At 34.5% G+C, this 23,188-nt stretch overlaps 1 protein-coding gene across 8 annotated transcripts in view; it reads right to left on the bottom strand.

Annotated features, from left to right (window-relative positions):
- CCDC91 (coiled-coil domain containing 91) overlaps positions 1 to 23,188 on the bottom strand; it is a 311,062-nt gene that overhangs the window by 216,047 nt on the left and 71,827 nt on the right. For all 8 annotated transcript variants that reach the window (XR_015721662.1, XM_045811835.2, XM_087855733.1 and 5 more), the window contains one exon: positions 21,427 to 21,505. Coding sequence is in view for 5 of the 8 variants with exons in the window: in XM_045811835.2 (XP_045667791.1) it covers positions 21,427 to 21,505 (79 nt within the window). In the remaining 3 variants the exon portion in view is untranslated. The remainder of the gene's footprint in view (positions 1 to 21,426; positions 21,506 to 23,188) is intronic.

Raw genomic sequence — 23,188 nt, 5'->3', positions numbered from 1 at the left:
CAGGCTGACTGTCCTATCAGGAGCTAATGCAGCTGGTGACTTGAAGCCAATGCCCATTTACCATTCCAAAAATCCTAGGGCCCTTAAGAATTATGCTAAATCTACTCTCCCTGCAGGCTATTCTATCAATGAAACAACAAAGCCTAGATGACAGCATGTCTGTTTAGAACATGGTTTACTGAATATTTAGAGCCCACTGTGGAGACCTACTGCTCAGAAAAAAAAGATTCCTTTCAAAATATTACTGCTCATTGACAATGGATCTCGTCAGCCAAGAACTTTGATAGACTTGTACAATGAGATTCATGCTGTATTCATGCCTGCCAGCAATATCCGTTCTGCAGCCCATGGATCAAGGAGTAATTTTGACTTTCCAGTCTTCTTATTTAAGAAATACACTGCATAAGGCTACAGTTGCCACAGATAGTGATTCCTCTGATGGATCTGGGCAGAGCTAATTGAAAACGTTCTGGAAAGGACTGACCATTTCAAATGCCATTTGTGATCCATGGGAAGAGGTCAAAATATCAACATTAATAGTTTGGAAGAAATTGATTCTAACCCTCATGGATGACTGTGAGGGGTTCAAGATTTCAGTGGAGGAAGTAACTGTAGGTCTGGAGGGAATAGCCAGAAAATTAGAATTAGAAGTGGAGCCTGAAGCTGTGACTGAATTTCTCCAATCTCATGATAAAACTTGAATGAATGAGGAGTTGTTTCTTACTGATGAGCACAGGAAGTGGTTTTTTAAGATGGAATTTACTTCTGATGAAATACTGTGAAAACTGTTGAAATGACAAGAAAGGATTTAGAATATTACATCAATTTAGCTGATAAATCAGTAGCAGGGTCTGAAAGGACTGACTCCAATTCTGAAAAAAGTTCTTTGAGTAAAATGCTATCAAACAGCCCTGCATGCTACAAAGAATTGGTTCTTGAAATGAAGAATCAATTGATGCAGCAAACTTTATTGTTACATTATTTTAAGAAATTGCCACAGCCATCCCAACCTTCAGCAACTAAAACCCTGATCAGTCATCAGCCGTGAACACTGAGGCAAAACCTTCTACTAGCAAAACAATGAAATATGATCAGCTGAAAGCTCAAATGATGGTTAGCATTTTTTAGCATTAAAGATTTATTAATTAAGGTATGTACATTTCTTAGACATAATGCAATTGCACACTTAACAGAGTACAGTATAGTACAAACATAACTTTTATATGCACTGGCAAACCAAAAAATTCATTTGACTCTTTATTACAGTATCCACTTTATTGTGGTGGTCTGGAACTGAATCCACTGTATCTCCAAGGTGTGTTTGCATATAAATATCAAATTATTATGTTGTGCATGCACCTGGCACAATATGCTTAATGCCAATTATACATATACAACTTTTTAAACTCATTACAACATGATGAGATACTTAAGGGAAAAAAGTGCTTGTGCTCTTTTCAGGACTCCTTTATTCACCTAATTCACTTACTCAAAATACAATTGTAGAGTTACAATTAAAATCATGACGGTGAAAGATCTGCAATCTTTTACATTAGAAAATTTACCCTGAGAATCTCACAGTAGTATTAAAATAATAGAAAATAAATAAATAAGTCCTTATCCAGAGTACTTAGTGGTTAGATATTATGGAAAGACCTCCCATTGTCTGCAGAGTTAGTATCACTGTTGGAGCATTAAAATAAAAAACCAGTGTGCCACACATAAATGGTGTTTAATAAACCAATTTACTCTAGAGAACTTATTTAAACATTTCTTGGAAATATTTTAAGTATAACGTAAAAGGGTATTATCCCAATAAAGGGTAAAATTCAATTCTCGTAGAGATATAAAGGGAATACATGGGAAAGATTTTATTCTATTCATACAATGAGACAACCAGGCAAATGTTATAATCAGCTGAAGAAAAAGTCAAAATAGCACAAATTTATGGTGAGTAAGGAATGTTAAAATGAATTGTAATGGGAGTGAAATTAGTCTTTTTTCCCAAAGGAGAGAAGGAAGTCAATCAAAACTGCACTAGACATCACAGAATATTCATATTCATCAGTTACTACAACACATAAAGAGCTGTAAAATGTAAAACAGCTGAAGGTCAGTAAACAGGGCTAGAATCTGCTAACCTTGAAACCTCTGCTCAGTGTTCAAAATGCATAGTGTTATTTGAAAACTTTTTTTTCTATATAACCAAAAAGAATAGCTCAAATTTCTGTTAAGCTATGTGAAATGAAGAAAGGAGAGAGAACCACCACTGACTGAATATATAGTTTGCACCAGACATTATAAAAAATAACTCATGTGTGTCAACCAATTTGATCCTTACCAAAACTACCATTTATAAATGAAGAACCTAAGATGCAAGGTTTATCTCTTCTGTTTGCAGGGATGAGGAAAAACTGACTGACAATCACTATTTCTATAGATAGACATTAAGTACAAAAAGGTATAATGACAAAGGGTAAAAGCAGGGAGTGTTAGAAAAGTCCAGAAAACCTAATCTGCATCAAGGCATCCTCAAAAGCTATCTGAGTAAGGTATATTTTTACCAAGAAAACAAAGTTTTAGTATTCCACATATAGCAACAAATATGTGCTTAGAAAATACCCTAAAATACCCAAAAATTTTGGGAGAAATCCCTGCATCAGAAATAAATTTGCTACCACCAAAAGAAAAAAAAAGGGAGGGAGAAAGAAAGAGAGAAAGAAAGAAAAGGTTTGGGACAAGACATCTGTTAGCTAATTGAAAACTATGAGGAGAGATGACCTATGAATTAAAGGGTTAGCTATGCTGAGAATAGACTGTAGTAGGCAAGGGCAGAAGATATAATCTGTTTAGCACGGTTTTTCAGTAAACCAGTCAAGAGATAACGGTGACTCAAACCAGGATGATAAGTGTGGAAGCTCTAAAAAGTGACAAAACACGGTATGTATTTTGAAAGGATAGGTAACAAGATTCCCTGACAGACTGGATGTAGCATAAAAGAGGAAAAAGTAGAATCAAGGATGACTCCAGCATTTTGATTAAGCGAATGAAAGGATGCGGCTGTCAATAACTAAAATGGGAAAGGCTGCTGGTGGAAAAGGTTAGGGGAGAAAAAGGAGGAGTTCAGATCTGGACTTCGCAATATCCACATGAAGGTCTTTTATTTCCACCTGGACACTTGGACTCTTAAAACTACCCTGGACCAAAAGGGGTATCAGATTCATTTATAATATATAGGATAGAAACACAGCATAAAACAATGTCAAAAGTTTCTCTTTCATAAGAAAAGTTTTAACAGCAATAAAAGGGCTTAGTCTCTTCCCTCAACCCAAGTCCCAGCTCATGTGCAAGTAGAGAAGATCCTCACAGGTGAGGATGAGGCCCATCTTGGCTTAGAAGCCAGCTACAAGCTCCTTTAGAGTCGGTATCTCTTAAAACAACCTTATGGACACTGCTACCAGGGTCTCAAAACAGACATATTTAGTTACAAGAAAGAAAGTCCCAAACTATGCCTTCCAACCAAGTGTATACAGCTCATTCACAGAGGTCCTAGACAAGACATAATTAATTTATCAGGGTCATTTTTTATCCATGAGCACTACTGCCTGGTAACAAGGATGACATTCCACTTCATCATGTTTCCAGGGAAAGAAAACCAGAAAGTCTAATCCAAAAGATGTATCTTTTGAGAAGGACATGTTAATTCAGAATGTCTAAGAGACATCTGAGTGAAAACAGTGGGCAACCTATAGATTATATGAATCTAAAGATGGTAAAGACTTTAATCTATTAACAATAGTAATCTTGGAAAGAAACAAACAATTGAAACAATAACATGCAGCTTGACTACTTCTAAAAAAGAGAAATTATCAAAATGTGCCTCTATAATGTCTCAGCGCACCTGGCGGTCTCAGTCAGTTAAGCACCCGACTCTTGATTTTGGCTCAGTTCACGATCTCAGGATTGTGAGATTGAGCCCCACCTCAGGCTCTGTGCTCAACAGAGTCTGCTTCCATCTCCCTCTTCCTCTGCCCCTCCCCGCTCCTCTGTCTCTAAAATAAATAAATAAATCTTTTAAATAAATAAAGTGTCCCCACCCAGTATACAACAAAAAAAAGTTTATTTTACCCTACAGAGACATATCATTGCCAATAAACAAACATTAATTTCCATGAAACAATGTAGGTTATATAATATACGTGTATATGCATGTGTGTGTATTCACACTTAATCTTCAGAATACTTCTTCTGAGCAGGTATTATTACTATTTTATAGACGAGCAAACAAGTACTGGAAAGGATACTTTAACTTGGCCAAGGTCACAGAGCTTCGTATTAGTACTTTCTAGGCAAAGGGAAGAGCATATGAACACTATGTGTCAACTACGCTCAAAGAAAAAAAAAAAAAAAAACAGAGTTGGAGACACTAAACTGCAGAATGCGTTTCAGGGACAGCAAGTTCTACAGCATAACTGAAAAGTAACAAGCTCAAAAGAAATACGGTAATTACAAAGGTCCCAGTCAACTAGCTGTAACAAATTTAGAAAAAGAGAGAGAGACTTAAGAATAACAGTTATCTGGCTAGTACACCTGGTTGAATGGTGATTTTATTAAGTGAGAAAAGAAATATTAGAAGAGTGCAAGTTTGAAAGCAGTAGGAAAGGAGGTAAGTTTTAGTTATGTTGACTTTAACTTACTTAAGGAACCAGCCAGATAGAAAGAGCCAGAGGGCAGTTGAAAATTTAAGTCTGAAGCTCTAAAGAAGGGCCAAAGTAAAAGCATGAATCTAAAAATACTCAAATAAAAGATTTCACCAGTGAAAAAAGAAAAGGGTCAAGGACAAAACACTAGTAAACAACGATTTTTAAGAGAAAGGGAGAAAAAGGATGATAGTAAAGTGAAGAATGCAAAAGGAAGAATTAGAGAAGTAGGAAAAAAAACAGAGGTATGCACTGTCATAACCATCAACCTAAAAGAGGGCAGCTGACAGTATAAAATGCCACAGGTAAAACAAAACAGTACCTAATAGAAAACTCATTTCCATATTTGGCGGGAATTGAGGGGGTTGAAAAAGTGACTGAGGAAAGCTCAGTGGAGAAAGAGACATTTAAACCAAACCTTGAAAGAAGGGTTTGACTTGAAGCAATGGAGACTATTTCAGCTGGAGAACAAAAGGAAAACTAAGAAGCAGAGAGTCAGGAACCCACTGGGAAAAATTTGCTGGGAAGAGCGAGTAATTTCAGTTTTACTGGACCACTGGTATGTCAAGGGTAACAGTGAGTGCAAAGTCAACACAGGCTATCAACAGATAAGAGTGGATTTTGAAAGTGAGATAAAAGAGCTTACGGGTTTTGAACTCTATTATATAAAGACTATTCTGGAAACCATGTACAGGATGAATTAGGAGAAAAGGGGCCAGTTAAGATAGTATTTGTAATAATTCAGATGAGATGTGATATAAATCTGAATTAGTTTGATACAGAAGTGAAAACAAAGATGGGGCAGGGTGGCTGATGCACTAAACAGAAGAATTGACCAACAGTACCAACCAATGCAATTTATTCAGCTTTTGCTAAAGCTAAACAACTGGATTAACCAAAAGCCAACGCCATTTCAAGACAAAGCATTTGATACACCAAAAATGACTAACCCCACTGAAAAGAAAATCTGTAACTTAATTGGCATAGCATCTATAGAATTCATGATATTAGAAATTCCCTTTATCACAATAAGTCATTTATAAATCTCTTAAATGTTTAATTACTTTAAAAAAGATGAGTTTGTAGCTTTTTCTTCTTAAAGTATATTTGAACATAAGGTCGTTTCAGTTCCAAAACATTTAATTTTAACGTCCACCTTACTACATAGTTTTATGTAAAAATGTTTATATTTTTTAACCAAACCTGTAAATAGATCACTATAAGCATGGGCTAATGAAATAAGGCTTCAGTTAGCTCTTAGGAAAACTAATAGCACATCTCTGAAAGTTAATTTCCCCTAAATCTTAGCAGATAAGTAAATATAATTATAAAATTAAAAATCTAAAATCAAAAAGGTGAAATTTCTCTAAATTGCCTATGTAGTAACTATATATTAACCCATAAAATACATAAATTTCAACAAATGAAGAAAAGTTTACAGTATGAATCCTATTACATTAGATTTTTTTTGTAATCTATAAGAAGTCTTAACTAATATTCGCAATAAGCAAAACAATTAAGAGCTTTTCCAAACTAAATTTAACCAGTTAAACATTTATACTTCCGGACATAGAAAAACACTGTGCTTCTATGAAGACTTTAAAATTCAGTTGCCCCAAGAAACTGGGAGACTAATTCAGACTCAAAAACCTAAGAGACTGACTAAGCACTCTGAATAAGGCAAAAATTACAACTATCCATCGAGCCCAACTGTTTACCGCTTCATGGGCAGAAACATAAAGTCTGAACTACTTTTCAGAAGTAAACAATTCTTCTTATTTAGATCCTTCCCATCGAGAGAAAAAAGACAACTAATTATTTTTGTTACACACTGTGAAGTATAATTGTCTATTTAGTTCACTTTAACCATAAAAGAACCCAGGAAATAAATATACTTTTTTGATTTACACCCAATGAATCCAAAATGACATCAGATTTAAACTCTAAACAGTACTACCATAACCAACAACAATGCCTTTTCTTTCTGAAGAAATGTAACTCAAAAACTATAAGAATTATGTATGTATAATATTCAGTGTAAAGATACCAAATGTTCTCAAAGATAATGAAGAATATAAATGTATGACTTACATATTTCATGGATGTAAGAAAAAAAGACTTTTACTATAAGCACATTTGACATCATCATATTTCATTAAGCCACAGCAAATATATTAGTGACAGTACAAAACCTAAGTACATTAAAATAGACAATGTATTTGTAGTACACACATAGTAATTATCAGAATCCAGCAAACAAGAGCCTATAAGCTTAATTTTTCATGTCAGTATTTTTTTTTTTTACTTTAAAGTAAATTAATGAAAACCAGCTATCAAGAAGCAGAATATATAGGTAAAGAAGTTTTTTTTTTATTAAAAAAAAAAATCCTAAAACTTCTGTTTCCAAAAGTATAAGAGGTTATGTACCTGGCTAACCCATCCACAGAAAGCAATTGAAAATATGGAGTAATATTTTTTAAAAAATCAACTGAGGATCTTGCAAAACAGAAATACTTAGGCAAAAACCAAGTAAACTATGTAACAAAAAGAGATAAGCAAGTTTTTGCCTTGGAGACTTTTGCCAAACTTGTAAACCTCAGCTTTGTTTCCAAGACCTCAGAGACACAGGGGACAAAAGTAAAGTTCAGGGCCCACTGAAGGGCCCTCTCCCACAAATCTGGGACCTCAAAGGACTATATCCTCCTGTTAAGAGTGAATTCAAAATAATGTACCCATTCCTGAACACAAGAAAGAAAATAGCCTGTATCTAACAATACAATGGATCAGGGAAAGGAGAGAACAGAAGGCAAGGGGAAGAAGAGAAAGAAGAGGAGAATGGAAAAAGAAGAGGAAGAGGAAGAGAAGGGAAGAAAGATCAAAAGAGGAGAGAAAAGGGGAAAAAATGGGAAAGGAAAAGAGAGAGAGGCAGAGGAAGAGGAAGATGGGAGAGAGAAAGAGAAAGAAAAAAGAAATTATAAACTCATGGGTAGGTTTTACATCAGCTTAGGCAATAATGAACAAAGAAGTAGTGCAAATGAAAGATGTATCTGTAACTGCTCGGACTGTAGCAATCTGTAGACTGTAGATAGTTTCACTAATCAGAACAAGGACAAGCATTTCCAAACAAGTATATACTGAGAGTTTGCCACCAAGTTCCCCGTCTATGGAAAATTCCCAAAGATTAACTTCAAGCAGAAGGAACGTGATTTGTGATGCAGAGTCTAAGTTGCAAGAAGAAATAATGAAAAAAATGGTAAATATGCAGATCAAGTCAATATACTTTGTCTACATAAAACACTAATGATAATAACAATGCCTTGTGGAATTAAATACATCTATCTCTCTACCTATATGTAGATAGATAGATTTAATATAAATATACATATGCAGAATCTGGGGAATAAATATATGAAAAATACTTGCCAACAATAGTATAATGAATAATTACTGAAGTTCAGATGTTCCACTGTCCTTATATTTTTCAAAAGGAAGATAAAGATACTAATTTGCTTCAGGCTTTAGTAAGTTAAGAATGCTTGTTAACATTTCTAGAGAAACCACCAAAAGAAGCAAAGCAGAGTTCATAATTTCCAAACTGAAAGAGCAGGGGAAAAAGGAAATAAGAAAATCAATTCAAAAAAGGTAAAAAAGAAAAAAGAACAAGAAACAGAAAACGGCAGTACAAATAGAAAGCCAAAACTACAATAGTGGAAAAAAAGAACCACATACGGACATCAGTAATTACATTAAAACATAAAGGGACCAAATATTCCAATCCAAAAACAAGGACTGTGTCAGACTGGGTAAACAAACAAAATCTGGCTTTGAGCTCTTTATGAATGATATATCTAAAAAACATAAGGATACAAAAACGCTGAAAAATGTAAGAATAGAAAAAGAAATACCAGTTGAATTCTAATCAAATAAAGCTTCTATATCTATATCGGACAAAGTGGGTTTGGGGGACAAAACAATTCTAGAGATATAAAAAAATCACTACATAATGATAAAAAGTTCAATACACCAAAAAGATATTGGATATATGAATGTACCTAGTAACGTAATCTCAAGATAGACAAAGCAAAAAGTTACAAGACCTCAACAAGAAGTTTATAATTCCACCATCCTAAGAGATTATAATATTTGTATAATTTAATTTTATATAAAATATGTATATTCTGCAATTGTGAAACTAGTATCTATACAGGTCCAGTGCAGCAATGCTTCCTAAATGCTAATGTGCATAAGCATCACCTGGGGATCTTGTTAAAATGCAGATTCTGGAATGGTAGGTGAGGAGCAGAGCTGATTCTGCAGTTTGAACAAGCTCCCAGGGGATGTCAATGCTGTTCATCCTCAGATAGCACTCTGCCCCAGAGAAAGCCTCATTAAAGTACAAACACTTTGTATTACACTACTTTCTCTAGCCATAGAGCAATCAAGTTAAGAAACAATAACAATAAAAGACTAGAAAACCCCCATGCTTAGAAATTAATAAATATTTTTAAAATAACTGAAGGATCAGTTCATTCTGAATATTAGAAAATATTCATAATTGAAGGATTTTTTAAATACCCAAACTGGCAAGATGTGGCTAATGTAATAATTGGAGGGGAAATTATAGTCTTGAATGTTAATATTTGAAAAGAAAAGCTAAAATTAATGAGGCAAGCATCAAATTTTTAGGAATTAGGAAAAACAGAAGAATAAACCCCAAAAAATAGAACAAATGATCATAAAAGATAAACTAATAAATCAGAAAAAAATAGAATAAATATAAAATTAAGACTGTTAACACTGCCACAAGTTAACACTTAAAACAGTAAGATGGGGTGCCTGGGTGGCTCAGTCATTTAAGCCTCCAACTCTTGATTTCAGCTCAGGTCATGATCTCAGGGTTGGGAGATCCAGCCCCACATCGGGCTCCTTGCTGAGCATGGAGTCTGCTTAAGATTCTCTTTCTCCCTTCAGCTCAGGTCATGAACCCAGGATCATGACCTGAGCCGAAGGCAGCTGCTTAACCGACTGAGCCACCCAGTCGTCCCAAACACTTCTCTATTTCTTTTGCGGTTTATTGTTGAACTACAGCTCATCTGTACTCAACTTAAAAAATGTTAATTTAATAAAGTCATAGCATTGTCTATTTGTTTGTTCTCCATTGTTTCTCCTCTATTTGGCACATAATAAATACTTATTGAATAGGGAGGAAAAATGAATAAAAAAAAGGTAGAAAGTCAATAGTCTTACCCCTTAACTTCAAACAGGATGACAAACAATGAAAACCTTGTCCATCTTTAAAAATTTAAGAGAAATAAAATTCACAAATTTTATCAAACATAAAGCAACAAAGCAAAGTACTCGTGTTTAGGTCATTCAGAACCAAGGATTTAAAATACTTTAATATTGCTCCCGTAGGAACCTAATGGATTGATAAGTTCAATAAATGTTTATTTACTAGACAACTGAACAATTCTATTAGCAAAAATTTCCTCACAGGGCGCCTGGGTGGCTTAGTCGGTGAAGCATCTGACTTAAGCTCAGGTCATGATCTTAGGGTCTAGGAATCAGCCCTGCACTGGGCTCCCTGCTCAGCCCAGAGTCTGCTTGAGTTTCTCTTTCTTCTCCCTCTGCCCCTCCATCCCAAGCTCCTGTGCGCTCTCTCTCTATATATATAAAATAAATGAATAAATCTTAAAAAAAAATTTCCTTATGTTCTAATTGCTGTATGTTCACAACAACTTTAAGGGAATGGTTGAAAAAGAAAAGTAACTGATTTATTGGCTAAAGTGTTCCTTAATAACCAAACTGCATGTAACATTTGATTACAGCATTTGTCACCTCTCTTAGGTCAGCCAAATTGAATTAAAATTTCTGTCCAAGCTAGCTGAATCACCTCTTAGCCACTTTCCTGTATTCTGTCTTTAGACTTGACAGTTACAAAATGATCAAAATAGCCATGCTGACCTGACTTTCAAAAATTCTACAGGACTAAGATTAAGTAAAACTTCCACTATCTATTCACAGTTCTAAAGTATATCCCTAATCTTTCTGTTCCAATTTCTACCTACTTTAAGCATTCTCTGTGTTTATTTTAACATCACTTGGCCATTATTAAAGATCCATTATCCAAAACCATCCATCTAAGGGGGTCCACAATAAAACTAGCCTTTATCACATTCAATTCAAGAAAGCAAACCTTAAAAGATTTTCAATTTCGATTTAAATGAAGAAAATTTTCACAATGAAATTATTAAAAATAATTTTGTCTTTACCTAAGCAATGCTTTCATGGTGAAGAAAAGTTTTAACACACACTGCTACAAGCCAAGAGAATAATGTAAATTAATTACAGAACTCAAGGTTGGATTAATAAAGACTTTGATTAGGCACAACAGCAATGACCAAATTACGCAGGACTTTATAAATGCAATTAGTTTACATGATTTATTCAAGAGAACATCCTAATAATAAGTACAACCTTTAGTGCTCAATGTAGCGATTACAACAAAATATTCAGAGGAATATCACACAGTCAAAATTATAACTTCCAAAATTTTAGTCAAATGTTCTATACTTTGATATTCAGGAATCCACAAAAAGGAAAAACTCTCAAACACTTCTACACTTTAAAATGAAATTCCACAATAACCAGCACTTACTGAGTATTCACTCTGCCCTCACCCTCTGGGTATCACTAAAAGAAAGGGAGAAAGAGAGTAAGAACGGTTGCAGGGGGGAAAGCTGCTGAAGTCATCTAGAAAAGACATGATGGTGGCTCTGACTGGGGTAGTAAAAAGGGAAGAAGACAGAGTGAAAAGATCCCCATGTTTGACAAAACTTGGAACCTACAGAATTGGCTGACGGACAGGTCACAGAATAGAGAAACACAAAGAGGGAACAGGAGCAGAAAAGGATCAGAAGACTCAAAAATCTCAAGAAATGATGGTACTCCCCAAAGAGGAAACACCAGGAAAGCAGTGTCTGCAGAAAAGAACAGCACCGAAGAGTTAAAGACACTGTTTGAGGAAATCAAATACCCAACCTTCAAAACAAAGAAGGAAGGGCCAGAAAACTCAAGCTGACTGAGCACAAGGTGCAAGCTAATTTAAAATCCTCATTAGTGACAATAGCGTTCACGAGAGACACCAGTCCAGAGACATCAAACCAAGTGTGCACAGATACTTGGGCTATGCTGGTTCTACTGTCCTGTCGGTCTCATATTCCTGCAAGCCCCATCTCTATGGCTACTTGAGAACTCCCAAAGTAGAAGAACTTATTGTCTCCAGCTACAGCTAGGCCTAGGAGTCCAAAACAAGAATCTAGGGGTAAAGGGAAAGAGGGGGAGAAGGAGGAGTGACAGAGGCAGTTTTATTAGCCTCAGGTCTGGCCTTGGCCTCTCATCTCTGTACCAGAGACTTTAGGTCAAACTGAAATCTACCCTCGTCTCTCATTGCACTATTCATCCACAGCCCCTATAACTAAGGTCTACTCCCTGGTCCCTACGCCATGCCATCCTGAGTGAACAGGATGATGACTTTAGAAGATTCATACATGGGGCTCACTTGGAATCAGACTTAGCCCTGGCTTTCTAGCCAAAACACAGAGCCCCCATTCTCATGAAGAAGAATTACAGATTCCAAAAGGAGCCTGATGCTCTAGATGTCACAGATTCCAGAACTAGGATCAGAAATTATAGAAAACTTTGTCAACTGAGACCTCTTACTGATGCCTTAAAGATACCATAAGAGCAGCATATAGGTTCACAAGATTCTTCTATGTTGTTATGTGTAGCTGAAGTTTGTTAATTTTCCAGATGTTTAAGTGTTCTATTATATAAATATACCCTCGAAATATTAAGCCTTCTACTTTTGATTGACATGTGGGTTGTTTCTAATTTGGAGCTATTCCAATAAATATTATTTTACACATAAAAAATATAACGTGACAACTAAAGAGCATTTCAACCTACCATGCTACCATTAACTTGTCCACAGTCTGCTAAAGATTTCATTTTCAATGTACTCATAAAATTACCATCACCTTCAACATGGCCTATGTTTACTTATGTGTGACCATATAAATATAAAATTTGACATTATTTAGAGTTACAGAACAAATATGCTCTATGATTATATTAGTAGGAAACTATATGGTAATTTTAAACAACCTTCCCATTAAGTCACTGAAACAATATAAATTATCACCTACATTAAAATAGCTTTCCTGAAAATACATACAAGAATACGCACTGCATCCCTTTTTCTGAATTTGTGTCAGGATCTCTCTCCAGAAACAATCCAAAATATAGAAACACAGTACAGCATCCAAATCTTTAAACACCTCAACAAAAGGATACTTCTAAAGTCTAAAATATGAAATGAGAATGTCAAAAGTAAAACAATGAGAAAAGTCCAGGAGAAAAAAAAATATTCACTGCAGGGCTGTTTACAACAGCAAGGAACCGGGAGGAAAATGACTGGTTACATGAATACTGGTACATCCATGCAGAGGAGTACTATGCAATCACTAAAATGAATTAGGAAGACATGTATGTACTCCTGTGGAAAGATCTCCAAGTTACCGTGGGGGAAAAAAAGCAAGAGGTGTTAGTATGTATATATAGGACATGGTCATTTGTGCAAAAAGAAGAGGGCACATTCATGTTTTTGTTCACCTGTACAATATCTGAAGGGCTACAAAACAAAATGTAAAACAAGTTATGACAGGGGAGTGGGACTACAGGACTGAGACAGAAAATAAATTTTCACTGTATAATTTTAATACCATTTTCTATTTCTTTCATGCCTTTATACTACACATATGTGTGTGCCGAGCTGTCAAAAACAATAAAGACTGTATTTTCTGAGACCGAAGAAATATAACTCATAAGGATAGCTAAATAGAAATCTATTAATTGATAAAAGAACCCTAAGCAATGATTCCTACTGTTATTGAGCCAAACAGAGCTTAAAAAGTTTTTTTGGCTAATTCAGGATTAGGACGACAAAGAGTCAGAGTACTATCTTCATCTTATAGAAAAGTGATTTGCTGCCAAACATTCATTTTTCAATAATACAAGAAAATCCCTACAAAGCTCTATTTTAAAAAAATTTAATGTATTCTATAACATCCTAAAAATCACACCAGTCTTTTTAAAAAGCAAGTTCAGGATTAGAATGCATAAAGATTGTACCATAAAATATTACAAGAATCAGTTTAAATAGTAACTGATAGTAATTAAACTATATAGAAAAAAACAAGTTTCTCTTAAGTATTATAGTACTTCGTATTAATAGTTTGTTCCATGTTTATAGGTATTTATAGAGCACATAATTTATTAGATTAGTACTGTATCACTTGGACTATGCAGTTAAAACCAGGCACCATGATTCACCTAGTAGAAGGTACTCATCTTACAGAAAAAAAAATAAAAAATAGACTTGAGACTCAAAATCTGGAAGAACGCTAAGATATCATCTAGTTTTTCAATTTATAGATTAAATAACTGAGTTTCAGAGAAGTTACACAGCCAGTACTCCTCACTCCACAGAGCTATTTGACTCTAACCTATGCAACAAACCCAATCTTCAAAGTCATAACAAATATCACTGATATATTCCCTATTATATGCATTGATGAAGACAGGAGCTGCCATAAATTACTGAAAACTAATATTACATGTATAGTAATAACTCACAGCCTCATAGAAGCTATCACCTTAGTTATCATTTGTAAAAACTGGCCCCAGAATAAAAGAAAGCGAGTTAATAACCCGGGAGTTAAGAAAAAAATAAGCAAAGTAGCAAAAGGAAGCTATCTGGCAATCACCCATTCAAACAATCTGTATAAAGATACTACCAAATTATTATACAACAATGGAAATCCTGGCAAAAATGTCTAATGTGGATACAAAGATGAAGAGAGGGGAAGTTTTTAAACATGACCCAACTGTCTATTATAATACAAGTATGTGAATATAAGTCACCTTCAAATTGTACCTAAAATGTAGATCAGACCAATGAATTCAGTTAACGTTTACTATGACTACGTGCAAACCACAGATTAATCTCAAGAAAAATATCACAACAATATTTTCTCAAACAAAAATGTGTGGACTCAGGTTCTGAGCTCTTGTAGATGTGTAACACAGATTCCACTGGAAAAACAGGGTTAGCAAGAGGAGTAATGGGATATTAATAAAATGACCGATTTGTTGTCCTAGGTTTTCCTGGCCAGGAGAATGGAGAATGGAAAAACTGAACCATGAAATCAAAAAGGCATCTGTCTTCCAGGTTTCTCTCTGCCAATGTCTTGAGAAAAATGTTTGAACTTTCCTGTTGGCTTTGTATGCAAATAGCTCCAGATGCAAAGTGAACCACATCTAAGTTATTTGGTTCAACATCTGCTGGTCCAATTCCCATTATTCCTTCTAAAGGGTCGACTTGTGACAGACAGTTTAGTTTGCCCTCTATATAAGCTGTTTTGAAGGAGCTAATGTGGATTAAAGTATCTATCTAGACCACTTGTTTTTCCCTTTGATGGTCAATGCATTCTAATGTGGTTCTGTGTAGTGCTGCAAGTAACTTAGAAACATATTGGAAAGAACAGTATTCAAGGTTTCGCCTCCCACCTCGGTTTCCAGACAATTTATATTTATACAGTTAAAAAGTAAAAAGTGAACAGTCATTTGCCTCTAAAACAGCACCACCCACATTGTACACAATGGCAACATGACAACACTTTCTGACCTAATATTCTTTTCACGAAACCTCTATCAAATATTTGAAGCTAAAGTTATTGATAAAAGCACTTAACAATATTAACAATGCATTTCATGAAACATTCAGTCATTTGAGATGACAATTTTCATATGGCATCACTGAAAATGGAATAAGGTCCATAACACATGGCCCTTAGTGTCTGATACACAGTATACTTTCACATATTTGATAAATGAGTGAATTAGTGAACGAATGAACAACAAAAACAACAACAACAAAATATAAAGACTTAATTTAAATAAATCCCATGGATTCTGAAACTTTGGGTCTGCTACAATCAGAAAATAATCAAAAAACATACTAAACCCAAACTAAGCCTAATTGTCTAATGTTCTCAGAACTTGCAAGATCAAGTAAAGAGAAAGTCCTTCCTTCAAAAGGGTACAGTAGGGAGGACAAAGTGCATTATGGAGTAAAAATGAGGAAAAGAGAAGAAATCAAAATATCCATCTATGTATGTATGTCTATGTTCTGATATATTTATATATATAATATATATGAAAATATATAAATATATAATATATATAAATGTTTGTATTTATAGGTGTATATATGTATGTGTGTGTATCAGAAGATAAACGTTCATTTTGAAAAGGTATTTTCCTAATAAGTAGAACATTACCAGTCATAAAAATTTATAAGATAGTTGAGAATGATTTAAAAAAAAAAAGGATCTCTTAGCCTTAGAAAAAGAAAAAAACTCTTTTTCTAAAAAATACAGCTCTATGAGTAGTTAACTCAAAATTTTTCTGATATTATATGCTATGCAAAATCTGGAATGATTTTCCTTTGGAAAAATATTTAGAAAAATAAGTAAGAAAAAAAGTAAGTAAAAGAACTGGATACTACTATTATTGCTTCTAGACCCTAATATTTTTGAACTAAAATTTAGTCTAACTCTGCTCTCCTCTACTATTACCTGCTGTTACACAGTAGGACGAGACAAGAAATCAGGAAAAAACAAAAACAGCAAAATAGTTGTTCTCTCTTTCTGTGAATCTGTGACTACTCTTATTAATCATTATTTCCAAGTCATTTGTCTGTATTGGGAATGACCCAGAAATTTAACTGAACCCTAGAATATAGCTTCTTTGCCATCTTTGACTAATTATCTAAGATTTCCAAGATTACTATACTTTAAAGCAAGTTTAGGTTTGTCTTCCTCTACCTTGTGATTGAAAGACTATTTAATTACTTCCAAAGAATTAAAAATAATTAAAAAGAGTTACTGTTGTCAAATTGCTATATTGCTACCTAAAACTAATAACACTATATGCTAACAAATTAAAATAAGAACTTTTTAAAAAAGAGTTGCTGTTTTTAAAAAAGAGTCTATTCTACTTATCATCAAGAAATAATTACTGAGCATTGCTTATTAACAAGGCACAATGCTATACCAGGTACTTAGGATTCACAAAGGTTTAAAACACAGTCTCTATCCACGAAGGTTTAGACTAAAGTAGAGATAGCAGTCATATTGATAAAATATTTTTAAAAATATAAATTAGTACACACATGTTTATGGCAGCATTATTTACAATAATCAAAGGAAGCAACCCAAGTGTCCATCGATGGATTAGTGGATAAAAAATGTGGTCTATACATACAGTAGAATATTATTCAGGCTTAAAAAGGAAGGACATTCCAAGACAAGCTACAGCATGAATGAACCCTGTAGACATTATGCTAAGTGAAATACCCCAATCACAAAAAGACAAACACTATATGATTCTATTTCACTGAGTTATTCAGAAGAGAAAGGAAGCAGAATGGTAGCTGCCAGGGGCTGGGGGTAGGGGCAAATAAGCAGTTATTATTTAATGGCTACAGAATTTCAGTTTCACAAGATGAAAATGTTCCGGAGATTAGTTGTACACCAATGTGAATATGCTTAACAACACTGAACTATACACTTAAAAATGGTTAATATGGTAAATTGTGTATGTTATTTTACCACAATTAAAAAGTGCCAAGCAAATGACGCAGAAAAAAAATGATACAGTAGTTCAGAAGAAAGAGCAGTTATGAGATATGGATTCAGTGAAAGCTCCATAACTTGTTTCGAAAAAAAGATGAGACTCAAACAGATAGGAGATGAGGGAATGTACTACAATCAGAACAATCGCAAAGTAACAGAACAGACATCGGCCAGAAACAAAACGTAGATCATAGTTCGACCAGCCACAGGCTTCTAAAAGAATAACCATGGAAGGTAAGCTAAAAGGAAAGGCTATGAAATAGAGAGGAAAATGCCCAATAAAGGTAGTTGTTCTCACTGAATATCTTTTACTAAGATAAAGTAATAATTACCACACCTTTACTGAGTGTAAAGGCAGGAAGAAAAGGAAATTGATACCTTCATACTCACTTGTCTCTTGCTTACATTCTCCAACTCCCACAATGATGGAAGTGTGGAGACAGGTTTTACAGGTTAGATGTCATACAATGATAAGATATGGGCTCAGAGATAACAGTTTGTATACAGAACCAACATGTGCATTTCATTTACTCTGACTGGCAATTTTTTAATATCATCATCAGCTCTGCACAGAAACTAGCATTTTAAAAGGTCTCACTATGTAAATAATGCTAATATTACAGTGAGATGCATGACCTGAGGTACCTCGATTCATTAATAGTATTGCAGGCTATAAACAGACACTGTTCACGAGATAAACTAATTATCCCAGTTGCTATTATGAAATCATCCTCTAACTAACTGCCAGCTCTCAACAAGATAATCATTAGGCACACTAAGCCTGAACACATTGTTTACTTAAAAGTTTTTTATCCTACCCCAAGAATGAAAATTTCTATTCTCCCCCAAGTACTTTAAAAACTTAAACCAAACGTTTCTGAGTAATCTTGGATTTTAAGCTGTGGTAAAACCTGGTTAATAATCATTTCTTTTAAAAATATTTTTCATATAGATTACAAACTTTTAGAGTGTAGGTGGCGAACCAGACAAAAGGAGAATATTAAGTCTTTTCTTAAACTGAAAAGAATCTACTTTAGATCTCTGAAAGCTTCCTATCTTCTCTGGACTCTAGTGTGTAACTAATTAAATTGTTACACTAATTAGGTTGTTCAGATCACTCTTATCTAAACTTCCGGATACCTGAATCAGAGGCGGACTTCTCTAGCAGGCAGCGGAAGAGAAACGATCTTCAACAAAAGAGGAAGATTATTTGGCTGAGCCCAGCATCTACCATGCCTTAACTTCAACTGTTGGCCAGGTTAGTTTACCTCCACTTCTGTAAGTCAGTGGGGAAATTCAGAAAAAGTACTTTCATCAGGTCTGATTTTTTAAGGGAGTGAGGGATAAAATGGGTGTGCTGTCTGGGTGTACATACGCGCACACTAGAGGAACTGTTCTTGAATTCTAATTAGGCTTTGAGGACTTGACCGACAAACACAGATATATACATAGATGGGACATAATAGCCACTCTTGGAGAACAGGAATTAGATATCTGTCCACAACATACAACTCTTTAATACAACTCTTTTGCCACAACAATTCTAGGAAAACAGATCATGTTCTTGCTTTTGTAAAGTACAATTTGGCTTCAACTTCCAATCTACTGAAATCATTTCCTGAAAAGCCATTTCCGACTGCTTTTCTTCTCAGTCTCTGATCACACTGACCTCTCTCTCACAAAAAGCCTTTGACACTAGCGACCATACCTTCTTTGAATTGTTCTACTCCTAATGCCTAGCCCGTACTCTCCTTACCTCTCAATCTTCTGTCTCTTCCTCTTGTTCCCTAACTATGGACAACCAAATTTCTCTACTTAACCCTATTCTCTTTACATACTGTTTTCCCCAGTTACCTCCTACAACTTCAACTGTCATATCTATGAGAAAACTCCCAAATCAAGAACACCAGCCTTAACCTTTCTCCTGAACTGAAGGTACCTTAAATACACAAGTCTAAGACAAATTCATTAGGCTTCACACTGTCCCAAACCAACTTTTTTAAATACTCTATTTCTGTTCAAGGTAATACCATTCCTTCAGAATCAAGGCTTGAAACCTCAAAAATCAATTTTGACTCCTCCCTCACCCTCACATCCAGTCAGCCAGAGAGGCCTACTGATGCTCTTTTTTCCAAAAAAACCAGTTAACTTAAAAAGAACTGAAATATAATCTGACAGACTAGATTTCATCCCTAAACATATTTATCTGTATCAGACTCCAAAACTTTTATAACCCGTTATTTTGTCCTCTGTACAACAGATAATACTGTAGCTGCCTAGTTTACAAATTCCTTTACAATAAAGGAATACATGACAGCACACTGAAAATCCTAAGCCATTACATAAATATCATTATTCCAACTTTCCTATCAATTTCCATGGCCACTCTAGATGTCATTCATTCAGTTATTCATTTTTTTAAAGATTTATTTGTTTATTTGAAAAAGAGAGAGAGAGCATGTGCATGCATGCTCACGAATGGGAGAACGGGCAGGGGGAGAGAAACTCAAGCAGACTTCCTGCTCAGCATAGCGCCAGAGGCCGGGCTATCTCACCCATGAGATCATGACCTGAGCCGAAACCAAGAGTCAGACACTTAACCAACTGAGCCACCCAGGCTCCCCTTATTCTTTTTTTTTCTTTAATTATTCTTCCTATAAATAGTTACTGAGAACCAACTATAAGCCAGGCACCATGCTTGACATTTAAGATATAACAAAAGGACAGACATAGTGCCTAACCCCACAAAATTTACAGCCTAAACTGCAAGTCAGAAAATAGGTGCACAGAGACGTGGGAGGGTTCTCTGGGAAGGCTTCCCAGAAAAAGGCATATTAAAGCAAAAAACAACACATAAAATAAATAGGAATTAGTATAATAAGGGAGCAGGAGACAGTGGCAGTGGGAAACAAGGTGAGAAATTCCAGGCAAAGGAAACCACATACATAAATCCCTCAAACAAGAATGAGCATCCTAACTATGTCATCCTCTTTCCCCCATTTATACCTTTGTTTCGTTTCTTTTTCTCCCTTCAAAACCTTTCCCCATTCTCCCATCTCTGCCTATTCAAATAATAAACACCCTTCAAAGCCCAGATCAATAATATATACCCAGCTTCAAGGATACTACTTGACTCATACCAGGCATGAAATAAACATTTACTAAACGAATGGCTGATGAAATCATCATTCTTCCCACATCGCAAATCTGCTTCGTATTACAAGTATGTATGTGCCTGTCGTATCTTCCCTTGAAGTAAAGGACACATTCCCATAGAACCTAATGCATAATAAGCAATGGAAAAATATTTGGAGGATGAATAACTCTAATAATCTAAGACTAAGCAGAGCTGTTAAAGAAGGATACTTTAATCTTCTACTTCTGACTTTACAATGATTTGGCAGAACAAAAAGTCTAGAAAATTCAAAGTATTATTTATACATGAATTATTTAATATTGAGTATTAGGTCTTCCATAAAATATCTCTCATAATGGAATTTATTTTTGCATTTGACTTCCTGGATGGCTAAATTTTAATGTTTAATACTTTTGACTGACCGTCCTGGGGGGAAAAAAAAACACTTCTAAATTTGAATACTGGTAAAGATGTTAAATTACTTTAGGATATTTTTAGAATATAAGAATAAGAAGTCTTTTTAATTAATCAACTGGACAGCCTAAAAATATTATTTGGTACCCCATTTTCCTAAAACTAAGACGAATTAGGAAATGTAAATTATACTTTAATTTTATTTAATGTTCATGATATCATTTTTGGAATCATGCCTCAAGCCACACTGCAGAATTTGTTATGCAATTTATAATGTTATGAAAAAAACCTAAATTAAATCTGGGTCATTCCATTTTTCAGATCAAAGAAGGCCAAGTGCAAAAGTAAAAAGAGGCTTTCAAAGAAAGGGCAAAAGTGTAAATAAGAAAAAATAATTCTAGTTACTGCATAGTAGTACCTGTAGGAAAAGCAGCCCAAGGAATGGCAGGAGACGTAGTTTGGGTTTCACCATTTCCACCATCAAAAATCTCTGCAGCCTAGGGGGAAAAAAGGCAAATTTATTTTCGAAGATCTAAAAAGAAGAAATGCTATTTAAGCAATCAAGCCTTCCAGTCCCACAAGCATATTCTTTGTGATATACCACACATTTTCAAATTCCCTCCAAATACTCAACTGCTTTTCAGTCTTCATAGTTACCACCCTAACCACTACTCACCACCCCCAGTATGCACACTCTGTTATTTTTTAAGTAAAAATCTCCTTTCCCTACTAAAATATATCTCCTGCTAATGAAAATTTTCTTTTGCATATATCTAAATACTCTAAACTAAGTATATCTTTTTCATTAATTAACAAAAGACCTAATAGAGATCAATCTAAAGAAATAGGATTCATCTATACATTCTTTAATAATCTACTGTGTGGACTTCCTATCATTCAACACTTAAAAAATTCCTAAAACTGATGTTTTAAATTAGCAAGCCTTCCTATTAAACAGTTATAAAAGTAAGGGACAGTCAATTACTGAATGTTGAGCTTGTGGGTAAGAGTTTTCTCTTTCTTAATTGTCCAGATCACAGCAAAATTATTACTGAGAAGAACCAGAATTTCAATTCGGATTCTGCATTAAGTTGTCAGACAAAAAAAAGTCAGTTGAAGCAATCTGCCACAGAAGCTAAGTGACATAGAATATAGTAACTATTATCTATAAATTATGAAAAGTTAACACGGTTTATATAACCAAGGATGGAGACCTTCCTTATTTCTACAACCGGATATAAAAAGAAAGAACCCTAACTACCAATTAAATTAGAATAATTGGTTAACATTGTAAATATGTAATACTGAAAGGAACAGATCCATTGACCATAACATTGAAATATAATTTTACTCTGAGGAAAACTACCCACTCTATTTTTTTCTGATATAATAAATCAAGCATGGTTTAAGTAAAGGAGACTGTACTAAGTTTTGATCTTCAAATAACTGACAACATATAAACAAGAAACTAAGATGATATCTGAAACACCTATTATTCTCAAAATGAAAGGAATTTTCACAAAATTTTAAATGTTAACTTCAGTAACAGAAGATTCAATCACCCAACAAAATGCAAAAAGCATACAAATGTGCTCAACAAAAACCAGTATTAGAAGAAACACACAAAACAGGTATGTCCACATTGACAGATATAAGATCAATGGACAAGAAATGATCCTAATATAAAAACACTCACACCATTTTTTCATGATATTCAGAATACTGAATATATACTTAATATCTTGTTTCTCCTATTAATGTTATTAATTAAACTCCCTATTTTTAATAAATAATCTCTTTTTTTAACAAAATTCCAAATTAGGTGAAAGTCTTACTAAAAAAAAGAAAAAAAAAAATCACAGAGCTCACTTGGTAGTTCCAGCACTTGAGCTCAGGCATCCTGACTCCTAATCCAGAGATTTTCCTGCAAGACTATACTGGCTCCATAAAATAACTGGGTTACAAAATATTTCAATAAAATGAACACACACTGAAAAGGATTAAGGAAAAGACAGTGCTTCTTCAGCTAACAATTTCCACTTACAAAGCATCCAACTTAAACCTGATCTAACAACACAAACATACTAATTAGCTCTATAAGCCACCAAAAGGCTATGTAGTTAATACACTAATCAACTCATTACAGGTGTAAACATAAAAATATGTGACAGATCAGCAAT

The sequence above is a fragment of the Ursus americanus genome, chromosome 25, assembly GCF_024610735.1.
Source record: "Ursus americanus isolate L20-20 chromosome 25, mUrsAme1.1.p, whole genome shotgun sequence".
Taxonomy (NCBI): Eukaryota; Metazoa; Chordata; class Mammalia; order Carnivora; family Ursidae; genus Ursus; species Ursus americanus.
Note: the sequence above shows the minus strand (reverse complement) of the source record. Positions and strands in the feature narration are given on the sequence as shown.